The sequence below is a fragment of the Rhagoletis zephyria genome, unplaced genomic scaffold, assembly GCF_001687245.7.
Source record: "Rhagoletis zephyria isolate East Lansing unplaced genomic scaffold, Rhagoletis_zephyria_1.1 Rzeph_scaffold_01166, whole genome shotgun sequence".
In the NCBI taxonomy this organism is placed as follows: domain Eukaryota; kingdom Metazoa; phylum Arthropoda; class Insecta; order Diptera; family Tephritidae; genus Rhagoletis; species Rhagoletis zephyria.
Window position 1 is genome coordinate 119852 of NW_016158250.1, and position 24213 is coordinate 144064.

General features: G+C 38.8%; 1 protein-coding gene across 2 annotated transcripts in view; it reads right to left on the reverse strand.

Moving 5' to 3' along the window:
- lgs (BCL9 domain-containing protein legless) overlaps positions 1 to 24213 on the reverse strand; it is a 100570-nt gene that overhangs the window by 74354 nt on the left and 2003 nt on the right. Inside the window, exons 1-2 of one of the 2 annotated variants that reach the window (XM_017616195.1) lie at positions 13170 to 13261; positions 12861 to 13102 (exon numbers count right to left, since the gene is read on the reverse strand). In XM_017616195.1, the coding sequence (XP_017471684.1) occupies positions 12861 to 12993 (133 nt within the window). In that variant the 5' untranslated portion in view covers positions 12994 to 13102; positions 13170 to 13261. Of the gene's footprint in view, positions 1 to 12860; positions 13499 to 24213 lie in introns of those variants that run through there. The other variant, XM_017616194.1, reaches the window with a different exon arrangement.

The following is a 24213-nucleotide window of genomic DNA, read 5'->3' on the forward strand; positions in this document are numbered from 1 at the left end:
GACCCAAGATCTTCAATTTTGTAAAATCATTCTTCCACAATAGAAAAATCCGGGTCAGGGTAAACGGTATTTACTCCAAATTATATCCTTTAACGGATGGTATTCCTCAAGGATCACCGCTTTCAGTACTCCTCTCTTCAATCGCGCTTAACGAAATAATACAGAAACACAAACTTGTTAACCACTGCAGACGCTTTCAGTACCCCTCTCTTCAATCGCGTTTAACGAAATAAATGCGAATCAAATAAAATTTTAGAAAATGTTCTGAAAGAAATTGATGACTGGACGTTAAGATCAGGTGCGAAAGTTTCCCTCGAAAAAACAAAAAAACTCCATATTTGCAAAAAACTAAGATGCGATTCCAATAGTCACTCAATAGTATTTAAGCAACAAACTGTCCTGAATGTCGATGAATTGCGACTACTTATCACGAAAAACTACACCTGGAAACGTAATCTTTTAAAACCAAAAAAAAAAAACATCCCTTACGGACTTTGCTTATACGGATCCGCTCCGAAAACAACTCTAAAAATTATAAAACCAGTGTACCACAAGGCAATCAGAACCAGCTTGTTCGTATTTCGCACCACCCCGACAAATAACCTTTTTATTGAACTTGGCAGAACGTCAACAGTAGCTTAATACCAAAAGTTTTATTTTTAAATACATCAGTAATAACCGAAGACGTAAAAAAAACTGGTACTATCCAAACGAACATTCACCGTTACTCCTTCACTGCACCGAATTATCAAACTATGCAGCAAATACAACTTGGAGGAAAAACCACATAGTCTAAGTAGTTACTCCCCACCGTGGACTCTTGACAGCCAATCTTGCTATATAACACTGCACACTCACAAAAAAGATAACACCCCAAATTCAATATACAAACAAATCTTCCTCGAAAAGGGGAATACATACAAAAAAAAGCGGGTCTAAAACACAAAATAGCGTTGCTTTCAGTATAATATCTGAAACAGGCTCCTGTATCAGCATGAAATCAATGCTCCCATAGTTTTTCCCTTCACAAAAAAACAAAAACCGTGATATGCTCACAGTCTATCGGTGCTACAAGCAGTTAGAAATCCAATCTGTAACAATTGGGAAACAGTTAATCAAATCAGAAATTTATTAATAAATAACAAGAAAACACTTAAGCTCCTATGGGTCCCAGGACACGCAGAAATTGATGGTAACACCTACGCCGATGAAGCTGCAAAATTTGCCTGCAATGCACCAATAATACGCACCCCAAAAATCGAGAAGCTTGACATAAAACGCCACATCAAAACACTATATATCACTTGATGTGGCATCAATGACATCATTTGGCACAAAGTGAACCAAAATAAACAAGATTTTTAATCTTATATAATGAAATATAAAATAATAGCGGCGTTCATATAAATTCATAAACTTCCGATAAACGAGATAAAATGATTATTAAATCAGTTTACCACTTTTGATGAAGACCTCGATTATATTGCAATATAATGATGTTTAAATAAGTTTTTTGGTTTTTGGTATCTTATCTTATATACAAATAGACACTCATGTTTTCTTTACACCCCTTTTATGGCTAAACTATACCTTAAGGGTATAAACAATTATGTATCATTAGAAAGGTATTTTGTTGCTGATGTGCAGACAATTTTTCAAATTTCAAATCGGTTTAACATAAAGCGAAAAACTCAATTCAAAAGTGACACCAACACTAATGCCGTACATGTACATGGTTGGGGCGGAAATGCCTCCTAAATGTAGGCTTTAATATTTATTTATTATTAATCATACGCCAAACGGCATTATACATAAACGGTATAAAATTACATAGAGCATGAAAACACTAAGTAAATATGAAGAGAGTTTACAATATTTCGTAGCACAGACATGTGTATCAATAAATTTATTTATTTTTGTTAAGAGAAAATATGATTTTTGATGTTACGGATAAAAGCGCTGTATGTGCCTCCATAGAAATCTAAATCTATATGTAGCGAGTTTACAAGGTTGACTATCCTATTTCGTGGGCAATGGATCATATAGTTTTTGTTAAACGTAGTTGTTTTCAGTAATCGACTTCGTCTAAGGGTTAATCCAGATGGTGCTAATTCGAAGCAGCTGTGTATCGATGATACCATTTACCACCTTGTAGAAGAAGGTCAAATCCGCAATCTTTCGTCTATCTGACAGGCTTTTGATTCGGTAAAGTTTGTACATATCTTCTGTGGTGCGTGCGTAACTTAGTGAGGTATTGCGGAAAGCCAGGGTTTTGCACAACTTACGTTGTACTTTTTCGACACGAGTGATTGAACTATCAGTGTGCGGCGACCAGATCACACTGCCATATTCTACGATAGGCAGTACCAGGGATGAGAATAGATTGATCAATGAGTAAGGGTTGGANGTCATCGACCACCCTTATTTTTGCCCCGTTTAGATTGTAGTCTGCATGTAATGGGGTATGCGAGCGTGAGAAGGAGATAACTGCACATTTACTGAGATTGAGATCGAGCTTATTTTTGGAGCACCAGTCAGAGAGCTTGTCGATGTCATGCTGTAAAAGATGAGAGTCCAACGTACTTTTTATGGATCTGAATATTTTCAGATCATCCGCATACAACAGGTATTCTGATTTGAAACCACAACCGATATCATTGACGAAAATGTTGAACAAGATAGGGCCGAGGTGAGAGCCCTGAGGAACACCAGACCTAACCTTATAATTACAAGATAGATGTCCATCAACTCTGACTTGCAAGTGTCTGCCTATAAGGTACGAGCTTAGCCAGTTAGGAGCATTTCCGCTGACTCCATAGTTTCTCAATTTATTCAGTAAAATGTTATGGTCGAAGCAATCAAAGGCCTTACTGAAATCAGTATAGACACCATGGACACAGGCACCAGAATTCATGGCATTGAATATATAGTTAGTATATGTGACCTGGTCTACGGAAAGGGGGCTTAGGTGTCAAAAAATCAATTTTCACTTTTTGGTTGATTCGGATGGAAGATGAGATGCTTTTTCACGTGGTGAAAAGCAGAAAATCCTAACTTGCTTAGAAGTACAAAAACGTCACTTCTTCAGTGTTACTTTTTTAAATGTTCCACACTAGCAAATACACGATGGAACTATAATAATATTCCGACCAACAACAACACTTACTGGACCAACAACAACACTTACTGGACGTCCGGCGCGGAGAACAATTAACGAGATAATGAGAAACTGACGAAACAAGTTGCTTACTTTTAACAGCTTTTTCACAGAAAACTAGTTTTCGCACGTAAGCTCCCTTTTCGTAGACCAGGTCACATATGTGAAAAGGTTGGTTGTAGTGGATCTGCCGCGCATGAATCCATGCTGTTTACTGGTTATAATATTTGTAAATGAAGTTGAGAGTTGCGGTAGTACTAACTTCTCAAAAAGTTTTGCCAATGCGGACTGGATACAAATCGGTCGATAGTTCGAGACTGATGATCTTGGTCCATCCTTATGGATGGGGCTAATATATGACAGTTTCCAGTACAAAGGGAAAACACCATGTCGAAGAGATTCGCTAAAGATGTGCGTCAAAGGCTCGCAAAGTCCCACAGCGCAGTTTTTCAGGAAAATGTTGGGCAGTCCATCAGGTCCAGCGCCTTTATTGGGGTCTAATGTGCTCAGCTGTTTAAATACATCATCGTAAGTCACCTCAAAGTCACTTATGCAAGCACTCTGTTCAGTAAGATTCAGATAAGGAGTGGTGTTTTGGGCGATTGGTGCGTATGTGCTTTGAAAGTATGTCGCGAAAAGATCGCTGATTTCGGTTCCAGTATTAGCTGATTGATTGCCCCACACCATGGTCGATGGTACCTCGCTATTGCTACGTTTTTTGTTTTTGATAAAATTCCAGAACGCCTTGGTGTTGGACTGCAGTGAGTTTTCTACTCTATCGATATAACTTCTATAGCACTCGGTACTTAGCTTCTTGCATTCCAGCCTAAGGTTACTAAAACGTTTATAATTTAGCATTGTTTTTCGTTTCTTATAGAGTGTGCGTGCCGCCTTTTGAGTTTCACTTTCTCTACCAGTTCTTTAGAAAACCAGGAAGGGAAATTTCTCGACTTGTTGGAGTACACCGGAACAAACTGGGAGACACCTTCGTAGATTTTGTGATAAAGCCAGTCAAGTTTATCGTCAACTGTTTCTTGTTTGTATAGATCCACCCAGTTTGTCCTCATGAAGAATGCGTTCAAATTTATATAGTTTGCTTTTTTGAAAACATAGATCGGCGATGCATCTGGAGTTAGGCTGGGTTTGAAATCAAGCTCAACCGCCAGAGCAGGATAGTACTTATCCTCTGGAACGACAGCAGGAGTGATATTAGGCGATATGTCGATATCACTGAAGCAGAGGTCCAGTGTATTGTTTTGTGCATTAAGAATGCAATTACACTGCTTGCAGCCGGACGAAGAATAGCAGTCATAAAGTAGATTCGTGCAGTTATTACTAGGTGAGCTACTAGGCAAGTTGAAGTCGCCCACAACCAAAAGTTTTGCATTTCGAAATTTATCAGTAATAAATGAAATGGTTGACGAATGAGTTACGTAAGTTTCATAGGAGGTGTGCGGGGGTAAGTAAACGCAGCCGATAATAGTATCCCAGTTATTACCCTTAACTCTAACAAATATTTGCTCAATGCCGTCGTCAACTAATGGAATAACTTCAGCTTCAATATAACGTTTAATAGCTATGAATACACCTCCGCCACGCTCATATCCGCTTAACAAAGAATTGCGATCTTTACGATAAATAGTATAAGTAGAATCTAATATTTCACCACCATGTATAGAGGGGTGCAGCCAAGATTCTGTAATGCAAATGACATCGTGTTGGCTAATTGAAGATGCGGCTAGGAAGTTTCTGAGCTTGGTGCGTAGACCTCGGACGTTCTGATAATACACACTGAGATCCATTAACTTCTTTTTGCTCTTTTTGCCAAAAGCACGATTTTTAAACTTATAAATTGTATGATGAAATCTCCAAAAAAGTTCATTTTGAAATAATTCTCTATATTATTAAACGTGCGACGGTAATTTTTTGGATTTGGAAAAACAACGTTAAAGTCAAACCATTACAAAATTCTACCAAAATGTAATTCGCATGATACAAAAAAGAAGGTAGTTTCATTTGATTTTTGATTGAATATTGATACTGAATTAAAGAAATCTGCTAAGCGGCAGTTTAGGAATCAACTTAATGAACTTTAAGATTCATGCAAGGAAGAAGGTAAAGTTGAATATGTAGAAGAAGAAAGGTATAAAGGCAAAGATTAGAATAAAAGGAAAGAAACCTAAATATAAACAAAGGTGAATATGAAGATGAAAATGAAGATGAACTTGAACATGAACATGAACATGAACTTGAACATGAACATGAAGGTGAAGATAAACATAAAGATAAACATTAAAAGCGATAGAGACAAAGATAGAGAGGAAGAAAGTGATAGGGATAAAAAGTATCAAGAGTTTTAGACGAAAATCGTGGAGTGTGTTAAGCAGTGGTTAATTTACCTTAACCTAGTATAGGTTGTAGCTACGGTCGACTACAACATAAAAATAGGTTCCGTATAATTCCTGAACCCGCCATAAAAAAAAACTTTATTTTCGTACTTGATGCGCTTATCTACCCAGTAGATAATTTCAGGAGTTGAAAGCACTTCCGAAAGGCCTTCCTGAGAATCAAGAGGCCTTCCACTCTACATTCCTTTCTCCTTTATTTTTGTATGGAGTGGCACAAATTGAAGGGCTTCCCCTTTCGCTACCCACAGAAGGCCTTCCATAAGGGCTTTTATAGGACGTACTTCAGAAGAACTTTTGGAGGAGTTCTTTAAAGTTGCTTCTTTAATTTATAAAAATCATACATCTTTGAAGTATTTGCTTAAGGTTTATATCAAATATGTGTTATTGTAACTTAAAATTTTTATTGGAATTCATTTGTACTGTTAGATAATATAAATTTATGTATTCGCGTAAATTGCAAATGGATAAGCCCTTCTAGAAGGCACGCAAGGAAGTATTTTTTGATCCTTTCTTGGGTACGCCTCTTAGGATGGCTTCACTTAAGAAGGCCTACCTAAATTATCTTCTGGGTATTGGCAGCTTGACTATTTTTCATCATGAGTTATAAGAATGCTACTCATACGTCACGTACGTACTTTCGATTTTAACTTTCCCGTGATAAATGGTATATGGATCCATTTTGAAATTTTAAAATTATAATCGGCGGCCTGAAGAACCCCACAATTCTACATTGGCACGACAGCCGGCTCAACGTACCGGAATGACCCGGGTTTTACCCTACCAAGGGCTGCGGTTTCGGCGATCAAACCCCGTTTACGTCAGCAGAGGCTGGCATAGAGTCAAACCCAGCGGGTGGTCCTTTCCGCACCTGCTCGGGCCTACGAACCGACCGGCAGAGGACCACGTCGTTTGTGGCCCCATGCTGTGCGAATCGGACCGCCTCCACGCAAACCGCCACTCGCCCCAGCAGCACAACACTAACACCCACACTCGAACACCCCAGCAAACAATTAGGTTTGATATACATTTGAGAATTATTTGAAATCGAAGCCTTTCTCAAATGTCAAACGTTTGAAAATGATTTCATATTGATTTGAAAATTACAGCTTTCTCAACAAAAAGGGGCGTTTGATCTGTATTTGAGAATATGGTTAACTCTGAAATCAATTTCGAAGTTATTTATCAATTATACTTCAAATGTGGAAATAAAATTTATTATAGGAAATGTACACCGTGGCGACGTATAACTGTTACCCCAGTTTTTTTTTTTTTGAGAAATAAAGGGACTTTGCGAAAAAAGTATTTTGTTGTTAATTTTCCACAGATTTTACTTTAGTTGCATTAAATGATTTTTAAATTCTAATTCTTATTCACATTTGCCAGCAGTTTAAATTTTGAGAGAAATGTTCATTTGGCACGCAAATCGTTTTAGGCTTTGTATAATAAAAATACAAAAAAAAAGAAAAAACTGTATAAGGTTGGTCGAATGAATGGCCGTCCTAGTCACCAGTTCCGAGTCTATTCGATTTTTGAGATGAGGCCTTATGTTGGACAAAAGGGGGAATATAAGTGACTAAAAACGAAGAAAATTAGCCTATGGTTACAGAAGATATAGATTAAATTAACTGACGAAGACCTGCGTGTCAAATGAACTTTTCTCTCAAAGTTTACACTGCTGGCAAATGTAAATAAAGATTAAAATTTAAAAACTAATTAATACAACTAAAGTAAAACCTGTGGAAAATTAACAATAAAATACTTTTTTCGCAAACAACAGCCAACGGCAGTAAGAACACACACATTCCTTACACCCCACATCACGACACGTCTTCCGAACCACATGAAGCTCCTTCAATTTAACTGCAACGGGCTACAGAGCAAGATTGAGGAGATAACCGTCTTCATGTGTCGGCATGGTATATCGATAGCTGCGGCCCAAGAGACGACGTTGCACAGCAATTCAACTTTGTTGAATTGTGCCGGGTACAACGTGCACCGTTGAGATCGCGAGCGAGATAATGGTGGTGGCTTAGCGTTCATCACGCACCACACCGTGCAGTATCGTCTTATCGAAGCAGACATCGACCGCAGGGATACCACCCTAGAATGTCAGGGCATTGCTATCCGGTCAGGCGATGTTGAGCTCGAAATATTTAACATATACATACACCCTGTCACCTGCTGCCGGCAGGATATCACCCTGATATAGGTGCCCTCCTCAAAGGTGAAAACCGTATGGTAGTAGGTGACTTTAATGCGCACCACGATCTTTGGCACTCAAGNGCGCACCACGATCTTTGGCACTCAAGCCTGTCAAACGATCGTAGGGGAACAGACTTGGATGAGCAGATAGACGATTCGACATTCTGCACAATGAACGACGACGCACCCAGCAGGATTATGGGTAACTGCAGCAGCTCGCCAGACATCACCATAGTCAGCGCTGGTCTGATAAACAGCATAACATGGCGAAATATGCTGACTTTAGCATCAGACCATCTGCCCAAAGTCCTCTCGATCGATAAACCAACCGACTTTGCCTCCGCTAAACACCGGACCTATATCAACTTCTCTAAAGCTGATTGGAAAGGTTACGCGGAGTTTACTGAGTTCCGCAGGGCTGCGCTCCCCACACCAACCGACGTCCATCTCGGTGAACGTAAGTTCCGCAGGGCTATCACTGCTGCTGCAGCTCGCTTCATACCGGCAGGATGTATATCGGACCCACGTCCAAACTTCCCTGCCGAAGCGGCTGTTCTAGCCGATGAGCGTGATAGCCTTCGTCAGGCCGATCCCGGAGATCCCCGTATCAGGGATCTCAACGCGGAGATTCGGCAACTAGTAAACGTACATAAGCGGAAGAAGTGGGAGGAGCATCTGAAGACCTGTAACTTCACCTCTGGTGTGAGCAAGCTTTGGTCAACCGTGAGGTCATTGTCTAATCCGACGAAGCACGACGACAGAGTCGAAATTTCCTTCGGCGACCATGCCTCGTCGGACCCGGAGCGATGCGCGAGCTATTTTAGCCGGCAGTTCATACTGCATCCTCCGGTAGACAAAGCCAAGCGTCGAGTGACCAGAAGGCTGCACAAACTGCCAACAAATTGTGCCCCCCTTGCTTTCACTTGCGGTGAAGTTCAGGTGGCCATCGGGAAGGCGAAAGCCTCCAAAGCCATGGGTCCCGACGGAATATGCATGCTGATGCTGAAAAATTTGGGTCCTGCCCAGGCACGTCAGGAGGCATCTATATGAACTGACGGACGAAGTCCAGAGGTTCATTAAGCAACCTCTGGACCCGACAGCTTACCGACAGGCCCTGAACGGCATTCACAGGGACTCAGTCTCGAGTTATGTAGACTCTGCCGGCTAGCGACGTGAGGACTTTGTTGCGGCTCTGTACTTTATTGACAATAGCGGTTGCGTGCGCAGAGAAGGAGAGCAGGCTGTCGAATGTTACTACGAAAATTTTTGGATTATTCACCGTCGGAATTGGTGTGTCATCGACGTGAATTCCTAGCGGTAGCCTGACCTCCTTCGGCCAGGTTGTGAAAAGGGTCGCAGAGGATTTCGTAGGGGAGAGGGCTAGACACTTTGCAGTGAAGAAGCGAGAAAGTTCGGAGAGATATCCGTTTACTTTCGAACACAGGTCATCAATTCCATACCCAGTCGCCATGATCGAGCAATCGTCGGCGTAAGAGACAAACGTGTTTGGTAAACGTGTTTGCCATTATGCGAGTAGCTACCATTTTGAATTTAAAAGAAATCGGTTCATAAATAACTCGACCCCAGCGCCACCTACTGAGTTTTCTGGTAGCCTATAATAGGACCATATATGCAAGGTATAACCTCTGTAAATTTGACCGAAATCTATGCAGTAGTTTTTGAGTTAACTCCGAACAATGAAAACGGCTATTATTTTATATATATAGATAATAAATGAACGCAATCATTATAATAAAATAACATGCAGATACACCATTATACTGAAAAGTGTACGCTTGGAATATACTTAAACTACACGTATGTATGTATGTAATTTAATTCATATATTTGTGCATATTCCTACATTCGTTCCAACCGAAAAGCATTTGCTTGCATTACTTACATATACATATCGTCACTACACACGAATAAAGGCGCGCTAGTCTTTCGCGAAAAAAGATGCTTATAAAAAACTTTGGCGAAGTATGTTTGTCTCATAGTCTTTGACCCTGAAATTTTGTATGCGTCTTTTTCGCCGTCAACTTTTGAGCTCGCGCCTTTATTCGTGTCTAGTGACGATATGTATATATGTATGTATGCTGTATGCATAACAAAGCGCATAACCAAAACAAACGCGAAAAATATCTCCCATACAACGTCGCTGAAAAATTTTTGCGATAAGTTTATCGCGATAAGCTGTTGTGAGTGACCGCGAATGGATTACTTGCGTCGTTTTTCTCATTTATGAGAGACCGACATCGGCATTGCTCGCACTTCTTATATTCGAGTGAGGAAATTTCTTTGCTTTTTTCGATCGCGAATGAAAAGCAGCGGACATTTTTTTGTCGATCGCATTCCGAATATGAGAGATGATAAATTTGTTTGCATTTTTCACTCGCGATAAAAGAATGCAAAAATAATTGTGGAATATTCTTGATCGAGATCGTGAGAGAACGTGAGTGAGAATTTTCGAACCCTGTTTGAAAATAATAAAACCAAGTAATTTTTAGCAAAAAAAAACCGACTTCAACTCCCATATAAAAAAAAAAATATATATATATATAGCTAATGATCCACTGATCGGATCTCAACCAGATTAGTATGGGACCACCTCTGAGACACTACCTTTCCGATGCAAAAAGAATTATCGAAATCGTTTGACGTGGTCCAAAGTTATGCGGTAACATACATCGAAAAAAATAATAATAATATTCCGACGAACTGATAACCTCCTCCTTTTTTGGAAGTCGGTTAAAAATGGACTGTTTCTCTTTGGAAAAATTAGGAAACTGAATATTTAAGCTATAGGCAAATCCCTTTACAAGGTATCTTTTGATAATGGCCCATCTGCTAACAAATGTCTCAAAAATGGCGAATTTGTAAATGCTAAAATATTCTCTTTTATCCCGCGCCGCTTTGTCGAGACCTTCAGAGTGGTGCGGCGAATTGCTGTCGAATTTACTGACGCAGAAATCAAAGAAAACATACATTCGGACATTCCAGGACCTCGGTCACGAGGCTTAAAAGACGGGACCCAAACGATTGGGAAAAACTTCTTCCAACTTTTACTGTAAAAATAGGATTCAAAGGCAATAAAGTTCCAGAATCGATAAACATATTCATAGCTAAATTCTACACTACTTTCCCAGAAATAAGACAGTGCTATAACTGTGGTAGGCTGGGGCACACGAGACTAGCCTGCAAAGCTAAAAAGAGATGTATCACATGTGGGAAAGAGGACGGGTGTGTTGATAAATGAAATGACGAAAAGTGCATCCAGTGGTATCCAAAACCACAGTGCTCTTAGCAGGAAATTGCGCCCCAAATGAGAAAAAGAAGAAATTTTAAAAATTAAATTGGGGTTTTCGACCGTGCAGCGCAACACGGGCCCTCAAAGTTCCTCGTCCAAGCTCGCGTGGTGCGCAGACCTGAACATGCCCTAAAGTGGCACCAGCCAAGGCAGGTATTGCACTTGACTGATGTCACGTTACGGAATATCCTGCTCTGACACTTCGTCCAGATTGTGGGAGGAACCTGGAGTTGTTGGCGGCGGCGTATGGGTGGTGGTGCGGATGTGTCGGTTGTGTGATCCACTGCCGGTGAGTCCGTAGGCACGAGAAGACTCTGAGGAGGCTCCACCCGTTGCAAGCATTACACTTGACAGAGGTGGAGCCGTTCCCACGACAGTCGGGTCTACGTAACCGGAACGACCCAGATTTATATCTGGCCAAGGACTGTCACTCCAGCAACACTCCCCAAAAAGTCTTTGGGGAATTTGTATGCTGCTACAACAACAACAACTGAGGTGGAGCTGTGGTGTAGTCGTCTCTGGAACATGCAGCAGGTGTAAGTTTCTGGCCCAGGGTTTGGCTCGATGCCAGCCCTGAGCAGAAGAGTACGTAGCAGATGTAGCCCTATGGACGAGCGTCGCTTGAGATATTTGAGTTAGATCGCCGAAACAACAGCTCTTGGTCGGGTAGAACCGGCTGTTGTAAGTCGCCAAACTCGATCTGTTGTTGTTGTTGTTGTAGCGGCTACAACAACCCCGCCCAGATCGGTTGATATCTCAGTCGTTGTCGTCAAGTTTCACTAACAGCAGCCCTAGGAAGCGTGCAGCCTCTACCGGGTCGGTCCACAGGTTGCCGTTAGGGTTGTCGGGTTTTCCGGGCATGCGAAGAGATGTTTCTAGTTATGTGGGGTCTCTCCGCATGCCGGACCCTCATTTGGCACATCCGCATGCAGTCTGCTCAGGTATGAGTTTAACCTGCTGCAGTAGCCAGAGCAAAGTTGGGCTATTGTTGTTCGTGTCTCCCGAGGCAGATGAATCTCTATCCATGTTTGCTGCAACAACAATTGTATGCAGTTGCCAAACAAAATTTTTGCATAACACCGACCTAAAGCAGCATTTGCATTGTTCAACTTGTTGTTCAATGCGAGAGTTGAATAGTGCTAACGGCCTTTCAACAAATCGCTTTCAATGAAGTTGGTCGGCAGCCAACTCTCGTTCAACTTTGGATTCAAGTAATCGCTTAACTGCTTAAAATAGGATAGATAACGGCTATCGACGAGTTGAGATAAATTAGCTTGGGCCATCGATACGGGGCGATGAATACTGGTTTTGGAATGGAAATACTATCCGCAAATTTTTGTCGATTTTGCTTTTTTATCTTGGGTCCATTTACACAAACCGGAGGTAAAAGCTCCGGTTAAATACAACGACCACTTATCGATAACATGTTATATGCATGATGTCGAAAATGTCGATAATGCTGTTTAACTGTGTGGTAGTGATAACCAGGTATTGAGCACACGTTCCTTACGATGCATAGACAGATTTATAAAGAGGTATACACTGAGACCAAGAGGTATATACGCATCTAAGATAAAAAAACGCAAAATTTAGCGGAAAGTATTTTCATTCCAAAACAAATAAAAGAGGTTATATGCGGTGCATAATGCGCAGCCTTTTCAGTACAGTCATTATTTTGAGATAGTGTGGTAGTTGTCCTAATTATGCCTAACATTTTAATAGATTCTCCTTATGCAAATACAGATTAAAATACTTTCACTTTTCTTAAACAAGCAAAACTTACCATTTAGCGGAGATAGTGTTGAATACGGCTCACATTTGATATTTTTAATACTGTTGGTTGGTGAGGACCCGGTCCGCCCAGCAGTATTTGCCGCAGGTAGTTGTTGATTATTATTGCCTGACATTGATAGCATATTCTCACAACGATTCTTCAGATTAGTGTTCCTTTTTTGGATCTGTTGCTTATTGTTGTTGTGATATGTTTCATTCAGAAACGGAAGCAAATGTCGCCCTATAGGTGATCTAGCTCCAGATGAAATGGGCGACTTTATTAATTGTTTCGTAATCGAATCGCCAACAATAGTACTACCTGCACAATTAGTAGCAGTAGCAATTTCTGACGGTGAGAAGATTTCTTCAGAAAGTGGTGAGAGCTTTGAAGATTCTTCAAAGATCACGGCATTGAATGGCGATGAAGATTTTGATGAAACCTGCGCCGTAGTCGACACAACTGTTGCTGTACTAGACGAAGTCTCAACTAAAGGTGATATTACGTCAAATTTTTCCAATGTTTTTGCTTCACTTACGGGTAGTTTCGATGCTGCTTTTAATGCTGTGCTCATAGCTGAATATATAATCCTTTCATTGGCATTAATATTGCCAGGCCACGTGCTTATCGATGCAGTTTGTTGGGACGCGCTATTAATTATACAAATACACATAATAAATATAATTGAAGTAGTGCACATATTTTCTATTTTTTTATTAAAGCACACCAACAGTTCTATTCCCATGCCTATGAAAAAAAATCTTCACATGACTAGTGCGCTTAAAACGTTGAGTTATTCTCACAAAATTCATTTACCGGTCAGACGGGGCTCAAAACTGTAGGTCCCTCCATTACATTAAGACACAGACTACAAATTGGAAGAGAAGCTCAGTCAAACACCAAACCAACTGAAAAAATTATAACCAATACTGTTCCTTGTTCCTTAATTAATAATTATATTGTATTCTTACTAAATAACTTAAATATATACGTTTTCTATACCTGTAACCTTATTGGATTTTTATTTGATTTTTGACATACAATGTTTTGAACCATGATAACACGTAATCATACGACCTTTTAAAACAAAAAAGGGAAGTATCTCTCGAAAGAGAAGATGAAAACAATTCAAGTAAGTACTCGATACTTTGCCGATACTGAGTGGTATTGATACTTTCAGTCTTTTGAGTACAAGTACTCATTAGAGTGATGCCTTATACCATGTTCTGACCGACAACGAAAACACTTTGAAAACTTGTTTTGGGATTGTGGACTGAAGGCTGTTCACACCGGCTGTTAGTGTTTTCGTTGACATTTCTTACATCCTCTGATTACAGTTCTGCTACACAAAAACAAAACCAAAATGCTTTTCCCTCTTTTTCTTTTCATTTGCAACCTCTTACTTTCATACTTATTTTACTTTTGCCAGCCAATTAACAATAAATCCGAAATGGCGTATTAAAGATGATAAAGTATGACTTCCACTTCGATAAATAATCGAGAAAAACTAGTGAAGACACCGATTGGAATGAGTGGAACGTGAGTTTTCAAGTAGTTTTCAGCGAAAACTGGTTTTCGTTTGACAGATTTTACATGAACGAAAACACAAGTTTTAAGTCGAAAACCAGTTTTAGCAACGAAAACATGTTTTCGATGTCGGTCAGAACATGGATTAGTGGTATCGATTGAACCCAATATGCCAGCCACGAATGCCGCTATTTTTCTTTTCACATAAAGGCTGTCATATCGTTTACACACTTTGGCATGGCGTTGCCACTAACACAAAATTTTACAAACAGTTTACGATACAATTAGGATTGCCATATAACAAAAAATACAATTATGTTTTATTATCCCCTAAGCCGCACCAACATAAATTATTTATTTTTGACGCTACTAATTGCGTTTTTAAAGAATGTTAACTAAATTAAAGTTATAGATAGGTTATTGAATCAGAAAAAAGAATAAAATGGGCCGAGCTAAACACTGCAAGGAAGAGGAGTAGATTTTAATAATAAGTTAAAGAAAACATGGAAATTTGATGAGTAAGAACCATTAGGTACAGCTTGGCAGAAGCCAAACTTCCAGCCAGAATCCCTATAAAGGTAAAGTTGCTGAGCCTTAAAATCAGAAACCCCAGATTTGCTTTTGCCAGAAAACATCTTCTCCGTCAAAATTGGAAAAATGTGCTGTAGTCTGATCAGATAAAAATTAATATGTTTGGATCAGATGGAAAACAGTACGTAAAAGTCCTACGAACATAGCCTTTGATCCACAATACACGAAAAAACGGTTAAGCACAGCGGGGGTTCAATTATGGTATGGTATGCTTCCCGGAGGAAGGGGTTGGTCCAATATTTTGGAAAAAGAACAAAATGTGCGCGGTTGACTATGTAAACATATTACAGACGATAAGGCTTCCCTATGCTAAAGAAGACATGCTATTGCGGTGGGGGTTAATGTAGGATAATGAACCTAAACATGCAGCAAAACTGGTAAAGTAGTGGTTTAAGGAAAAGTGCCAGTTATGGCCGTCTCAATCGCCAGACCTAAACCCCATTGAACACTGTAGGGTTTGTATTTGTGTTATTACCTTTTATTGTACTGTGGTTGTACTAGTTCATTTCAACTTTGTAATTTTGGAAATTTTAGATTTATGTGATTTTTGTGGTTCGTCAATCAAACTGAAAGTTTTCATTATTATTCAAACATTTTTCTTGCAACTGTAAACAACCGAATTTTATACAATATTAAATATTAAATTGAATTTCTTTAAATCCTTGATATACTCACTACACAATTGGCGATCCTGCCAGGAGCGGCAATAGCTGTAGTTGGAAGCAAAATAAAAGAGTTTTAAGAGTGCTGTAAGCTCACGACATTTTCGGTCAGCAACCATTTTCTCTGTTGTGAATATAGTTCTACTAAGAAACAGTGTAACAGAATTAAATTGGCTATAACACGAAAGAACACTAGAGTTGCGAGGACATGTTTAGTGTGATCGAAAGAACGGTTAAGTGTAGTCTATAGCCGAATCCGTTAATAGTTAATCACTCTCTGCATTGACGGAGAGGCAAGTCGACAGCACTACAATTTGCGAGTACGGCGCCAACTATAACAACAACCACAATAGCAGCAACAGCCACAGCAGCGGTTTCAACTAAAACGCGTCGCAACAGTTTCGTCAGTGGTAGCAAGAGCAGTTCTAATAAACCTCATCAGCTACATCAACAGAAATCAGTTCACACATCAGCGTTAACGTCAAGCGTGCACATACCAAAAATCGCTCCCCAGCAATTGGTCGTGGTTACCTGCATCCTTCATACAACCGGAGAAAATCTCTTGTCCACTTTGTGTCTGTTCATTACTGACAACAATAACAACGGAAACAAGCTGCAGCAACAACAACGGCAAAAAGTAGCAGCAATCAACACCGGCGATAAGCAGCAGCAACAACGACACCCTCCCTATTACAATTGCCATTCGCACTGTCATCAGGTATGTAACTTGAGAATTAGAAATCGCTGCATCTTTTAGGCGCATCAATATTACATAGTTACATCCCGAGTTAATAAAAGGAAGGTAAGAAGGTAAAAATAAGGGAAATGTTTAGTTATTGGCCCATCGTTTTTGGAGTGGGGGGCGGAGGGGGAGGGGCCGTGGCCCCTAAACCCCCTTCATTCGAAAGGGGACAGTCGCCACTTTACGAAAAGCCCCACCCCCCTTTGCGACCTCCCACAGACCCCTAGGGAACCGTTTGAAAATGGGGTAAAACGGCATTTTCCGAGGCAAACTGAGCAGTTTGAAGTGGAATATAACCCAACTAACGAAAACCGTGGGATTTTTAAATAAAAGAAAATATCCCAAGTTGGTTATCAGGCGATTTGAAAAAAAATTAACTAAAAAAAAAATTTACTAAAAATATTGTGAAATTAAGAAAAAAGCGACAGATAGAAATGTTGTAGTAATAGTAATATGATAGTATTTTAGCGCAGAGCTTCTTTTTGCTTTGTAAGGGCCTACCACCAATTCCAATGGCAGAAGATTCTACGCAAGCTTGTATGTTTGAATTTATACGAATGCCTTTCGGACTAAGATTTATTAATGAAGTAGTTAGTGGTTTAGATTTTGTTTTTACATATATTGATGATCTATTGGTTGCAAGTGAAAATGAAGAACAGCATTTTAAAGATCTCCGTATACTTTTCCAACGCCTAACAGAATACGGGTTAAATATCAAACCAAGTAAATGTACTTTCGGTGTAACAAGTGTTCGACTTTTTAGGACATAATATTTCTGGGGCAGGAATTAGACCCTCTGATGAAAAAGTGATAGCTATTCGTAGTTTTGAACGTCCGTAAATCTATTAAACAGGCGCAGAAATTTATAGGCATAGGCATCGATATGTACCAAAGCTGAGTTTACGGCAGTTATCTACGATTTAATCAATCGAACAACTAAGAAACGTGACAAGTCCTTAATTTGGGATGACACAACAAATAAAGCCTTTGAATGTATTAAAGAAAAGTTTGCGTCTACGGTATTGTTAAATCATTTTAACAAAGATGCCAAACTCTCTTTAAATGTGGATGCATCTAATACGGCAATTGGTGTGTCATACATCAAACGTTTGATAACAAATCAGAGCCACTAGCTTTCTTTTCTAAGAAACTTTCTCCATCCGAGGTTAAGTACAGTGCATTTGACAGGGAGTTGCTAGCTATTTATTTGAACATTAAACACTTTCGCTATCTTTTAGAAGGACGACAATTTACAGTTTTTACAGATCACAAGCCTTTGATATATGCTTTGAGTTCAAAAACCAAACGTAGTCCGAGACAAACTAGACATATGGAATTCATTGCACAATTTACTAATGACATACGATATATTAAAGGACAGGAGAACATTATAGCTGACACATTATCTCGAGCTTTCGAAGTTGATGCAATTAAGGGTACAGAACTGAATTTCAAAGTTTTACAAAATGAACAAGAACAGGACGAGGAACTAAACACATTAAATCTGGAGACACATCACATAACCTTAAATTAATTCAAATTCCACTTTTAAATTTTAATATTTGGTGTGAAATGACAGGTAAGAATCCTAGGCCATTTGTTCCAAATTGCTTAGCAAGACAGTGTTTATTATTTATTTATTCGGTCTAAAAAGAACAAGCTTTTGTACAGACTAATTAAAGATAGAAAATAGTTCTAATTTAAATTTACTTAAGCTATTATTAAAATTAAGAACGCTACTATACCGATTTGCTAGTTGTATAGCTCTGGCCGCTGGTTCGTTCAGTGCATAATTAGTTCTATGTGTTACCTCAATAAGTAACCTGTTATGCCGCAGTTCCCGCGGTGGAAAATAAAAAGCAAATAGATTTGATAGATCTGAGCAATTGATATTGGAATTAATTATGTTATAGACAAACAAAAGGGAAATACATGTTCTTCTATCGCATAAAGCTTGGAGGCCGAGTAATTTACGCCTACTTTCATATGATGGGAGACCATCCGGCCAATGAAGCACACCAAGAGCGATTTTACTAAAAATTTTTTGAACTCTCTCAATTTTATATGAATTCACCTCATAAAATGGATTCCATATTAATGAGCAATATTCCAGGCGACTTCTCACCAAAGAAGTAAAAAGTGCTTTAAGCGTCATTGGATCTTTAAAGTCTCCAGAATTACGCCTTAGAAAGCCGATTAATGCAAATGACTTCGAAACAATAAAGTCAATGTGATAACAGAACGAAAGTTTCGAGTCAAAAATTACACCCAAGTCTTTGAACTCATATGCACGACTTAAAGATTCAGCATTTAAATTATAGTTAAAAAACGTAGTAGCTGTCTTTTTCGAATAAGAAACAACGCAACATTTTTTCGTATTTAAAAACAGATTATTGACAGTACACCATCCAGCAAAAGAATCAAGGTCTGATTGTAAATTGATACAGTCAGAAGTATCACGGACTGTTAAAAATAGTTTTACGTCGTCTCCAAACATTAGGCATTTGGCAAAGTTGAAATAAAGCGGGAAATCATTGATAAATACAAGGAATAATAAGGGACCGCAATGTGTTCCTTGTGGAATTTCTGACCAACCATCGATAAAAAGTGATGACTTAACATCTCCAATTGACACAAAGAGCTTCCTATTCGATAGGAAGGAAGAAAAAAAGTTTAGCAGATTTCCATTAATTCCGTACATCTCCAACTTACGCAAAAGAATTGAGTGATCGACTTTGTCAAATGCTTTCGAGAAGTCTGTGTAAATGACGTCTAGCTGCGCATGTGTCTCAAAGGCATGGACAATATTATTGGTCACCAAAGCTAAGTTAGTAGACGTGGACCTCCCAGGAAAAAAACCATGCTGGCACTCAACAATAGCCTTACCTAAGTGATCGAACAGTTTTCGTTGAATAATGTCATCGAAAAGCTTTGCTACAGTTCCCTGTTTAACTATTGGTCTATAGTTGTTAACATCAATGCGGTCACCAGATTTATATATGGGGTTGATTGAGCACAGTTTCCATGGATCTAAGAAAGTTCCACAGTTCACACATTCTTGAAAGAGAATTGACAACGGTTCTGACACAGCATTCGATCATATTGTTTTTTGTTTTTGTACTGTTTGTCAACTTTGAGATCGACATAAGGACACACGATTGAGAGAATACAAAGGTTGCGCCGATCTCGGACCGCTATTCCTCTCTTAACGAATTTGACAGAATCGTTGTTTGCATGACGTCACACTTGTGCAACTTGTTTACGTTTTCCTTGCAACATTTTTTCTTCTTCTTCCATTCTTGCTCACGTTTTGGCATTCCGCTCTCGCAATTGCACCAGTGTGACGTCACACAAAAGTTATTCTCAAAAATCCTCTCTGATCGGCGCAATCTTGTATTCTATCATTCTTGATAACGACATCATCGCCGGTAATAGCGAAGCATGAAATTGGTGGCATAGATGCGTAATGAAATGCGGAGCTTTGTGAAGAAGCAAACTTCGTGTACACCTTTTGAAATAGTTTAGCAAACAGGTTACAGGAGCCATGTGTGCTATTAGACACTTCACCATCATATTCCATACTCGCTGGAAAGCCAGTAGTTCTTTTGGAATTTATCACAGACCAGAAGCTAGATGGGTTTGATTTCAATTTAGACTCGAGTTTGAGCATATAATGCCTGTAAAGGAATTTATTGAGATAATCAAATTTTTTCTTAAGTCTGATATAAGTAATTCGATCTGCTTCCTCATTGCTCTCTTGATATTTTTTGAAGGCTTTATTTTTGGTATTCTTGAGATTACTCAGTTTCGTATTAAACCACGGTGGTCTAGTGGTCGGAGCCAAACGTTTTAGGGGTACGAAGCTCGAAATTACTTGTGAAAATTTCTGACGTAAGGCTGCGTAAGAAGCATCTGGGCCACCAATAGAGTTCAGGAATGCCCAGTCAGTAGATAAAAGAAGGTCATTCATGGCTATATTGTCAGCCTTGAGATAATTATATTCAACGGAACATTCAGCGGGCTTTTTATTGAAATTATAATATTCAAAGTTAACAGTTAGAGCATTGTGATGAAAGCTATTTTCCAAAATTGGAGACATACATTCCAAGCACGATAATCTGAGGTCGGCAGATCCGAAAACAAGGTCGAGGAATCTGCCATTACTATTAGAATTAAGGTTACTTTGTTTAAGACCATGCGAGAACAGGGTGCTTACAACCAACATATCAATATCGGTTTTAAGATTAATTGCCAGAGCATCACAATTATTTAACCAAGAGATATTACTTCGGTTAAAATCTCCTAAGTAAATTATCTCATCAGATATATTATCATTATTAATGATCGATGACAAATTATCTATATGTTTTTGATAGGTGGTGATGTCACTGCTTGGCGGAATATAGGATAACAGAAAAATTATTGTTTTATTATCAGCGAACTTTACGCTTACACAAATTTGTTCTACATCACCATTATAATAGTTAATAGCAATGAGTTTACTACATAAATCTGCCCTAACAGCAAGCAGTACACCACCCCCCCTCTCGAGACCAGTCGCGTTCGGGCAACGATCGTTACGAAATATATGGTAATAACTATCAAAAAACTCACTTGATGAAAAATTTTCGTTCAACCAAGTTTCAGTTAAAGCTATAATATCATACTCATGCGAAATAATATTACAATAAAATTGAGATGACTTAGTGCGCATGCCACTGACATTTTGGTAATATAAAGTATACATCGATTTAGGCAAATTAGAGAGGTTACAAATATGTGAATCCCCGGTCGGAGATAAATATATATCGCTTGAGTCAGCTGCGGTTGTTGCTATAGAATTCGGAGATAAATTTATATCGCTTGAGTCAGCTACGGTTGTTGCTGTAGGATTCCTGGACGTTGAAAAAAACGAAAAGGCCGCACATTTACTCTGGCGGGCCAGACCTCCGGCATCATGCACTTATCAAATAAATTTGCAGGAATACCTAATTTAAAGCTTATACGGTGTAAAGCGTCAATATTAGTATCCTTTTTTACGAGCCTGTAGCACTCAAGAAGATGTTTGCCTATGCCTGCATGGTTCTCAACATAAGTCATAATATCTATGGCAGTGACAGTTGGTGAGAACGACGATATGTGCAACCATTTCAACTGAGAGACTACTTCTAATTCAGCATTCACATTAGATCCAATAATTTTCTTTTTAATCGTTTCACGACTTTTTTTACGTTGGCTTGGTTGATTAGCAGCTACTGTTTTACCAACGTTGTTAGTAGCAGCCCCATTAGCATTAATAGGCTGAATCGAACCTTCTACAGCATTAGTAATTTTCTTTTTAATCGTTTCACGACTTTCTTTGCGCTGGCTTGGTTTATTAGCAGCTACTGTTTTACCAACGTTGTTAGTAGCAGCCCCATTAGCATTAATAGGCTGCATCGAACCTTCTACAGCATTAGTATATTTAGCAGCGTTTTTACCAACGTTGTTAGTAGCAGCCCCATTAGCATTAATAGGCTGCACCGAACCTTCTACAGCAATAGAATGTATAGTAGCATTTTTACAGACGTCGGAGAATGAAACAGCAGCGCCACATGCTTTTGGCTGTACAGAGTCATGTACAGTGTCCACTTTTTGTTGCTGGTTATTAGACACTCCAACAATAGCAGAGGGCTCGGCGATGGTTTCAACAGGCATAATTGCGCCAGCAGCTGTAGCATTTAATAAGGCGTCCGTATCAGGCAGAGGCGAAAAGCATAAAAGAGAATCGTTGACTGCATCGTTGTGTTTGTGTTTGTCACCATCAACACTGCAGTCTCTCAAAAACTTTTGAAAATCAGCAACAACACTACGCAAGCCACTTATCTCCGATGTTAAAGATGCGATTGTTTGGTCTCGTTTTACCAGACTCGCATGCAATACGCGAATTTCTGCATGCAATGCTTCACAATTATTTGCAAATTGCTTATGGTCGTCACGAATAGCGCTAAGCTCACTGGCATACTCTGCTCTCCAAGCATTGAGTTCGTTGACCACAAATTGCAATGACATCACATTGTTATTGTCAAGCACAATTGTTTCAGCACCACTATTTTGTTTTTGCATATCTGAGTTCTCATCACCCACAATCCCATTAGAAGCATTAGCAATGGCTGGAGCAACAGGTGATGTAGGCGGGCGGAGTGATGAACGTCTCTCATCCATACATATTTTACAGAAAAAACACTTGTTGGACGAAAGCAAATATTCAAGATCAGTTTGAACAAAACCAACACAGACTAAGTGAAAAAACTTTACACTTCGCACATTGCACTTTTGGTTTTGTGCGATCAACCCTTTGACCACATGAGCACGGCATTATAATTAATTTTTGCCAAAATATGAATTAACCAATTACAATCCACCAAGAGTCACTTTCTCATAATATGACATACTGCCACATTGAGACAAAAATAAAAATTATATTTGTTTGCAAAACACTCAAGAAAATTGAAGAGCGGCAAAAAAACACGTCCGATCTATACGGTTGCTGAACAATTTAATATGTTACATGGCATTACACATCCTGGTACAAAAGCTACACGTCGTCTAATTATTAAAAAGTACTATTGGCCAAAAATGCACAAAGAAATTAATATTTGGTAAAAAGAATGTATAAATTGTCAAAAATCTAAGGTTAATCGTCAATCTCCAGTAATTAAAATTCCGATTCCCAAAAGTAGATTTGATCATATTCATTTAGATATTGTTGGACCTCTTCCTGTATCGAAAGGACATCGTTACATTTTTACAATAGTTGACAGGTTCACGCGTTGGCCCGAGGCATACGCATTAAAGGACATTTCAGCGGCAGTGGTTGCAAATAAATTTTTTAGAGAATATGTTTCACGTTTTGGGGTACCGTTAAAAATCACTACAGATCGGGGTACTCAGTTTATGTCAAAATGGTTTTCGGAACTAACAAAATTGCTTGGTAGTCATCACGTTACAACTTCTGCATATCATCCTCAAGGGAATGGTATGGTAGAACGGTTTCACAGGCAGTTAAAAGCTACGATAATGGCTAGAAATGGTATCAACAATTGGTATGTTGAGCTGCCGATAATACTTCTGGGTTTACGATCGATGTATAAAAAAAGTATTTCAGCCACATCATCTGAGATGGTTTTTGGGACAAAGCAGTTATCGTCTCATATCCATTACTATAACCATTAACCTGAGGGAAGTATGTGGTTTGTATTTGTGTTATTACCTTTTATTGTACTGTGTTCATTTCAACTTTGTAATTTTGGAAATTTTAGATTTATGTGATTTTTGTGGTTCGTCAATCAAACAGAAAATTTTCATTATTATTCAAACATTTTTCTTGCAACTGTTAACAACCGAATTTTATACAATATTAAATATTAAATTGAATTTCTTTAAATCCTTGATATACTCACTACTACAAACACCTTTGGACAGACATAACGAAGATAATCGGGCCTAATAAAGCCGGCAATAAAGACAAATTGTGGCGCCACAATCTAAAATCGTGGCATTTCATTCCGAAAAGTGTTTGCGCAAACTTGGATAGTTCTTTGCACCGAATATGCGAAGAGGTAATAAGGCAAGGCAGGCGGTTCAATAAGACATTGAAACAATAATATATTTGTAAGAATTTTTGGGTCAAGTTTAATTTATTTAGAAATAATACTTTGTTTCTATTATTTCTTCCAGGCCAAAATTAAAAAATAGGCCACAATCTATTATTGCAATTGCAAAAAAGTCTAGATTTAAATTAAAGTATATAAAATGTACGAAATCGGAATGTATTTAAAATAAAAGAATTCTTCAAACAATA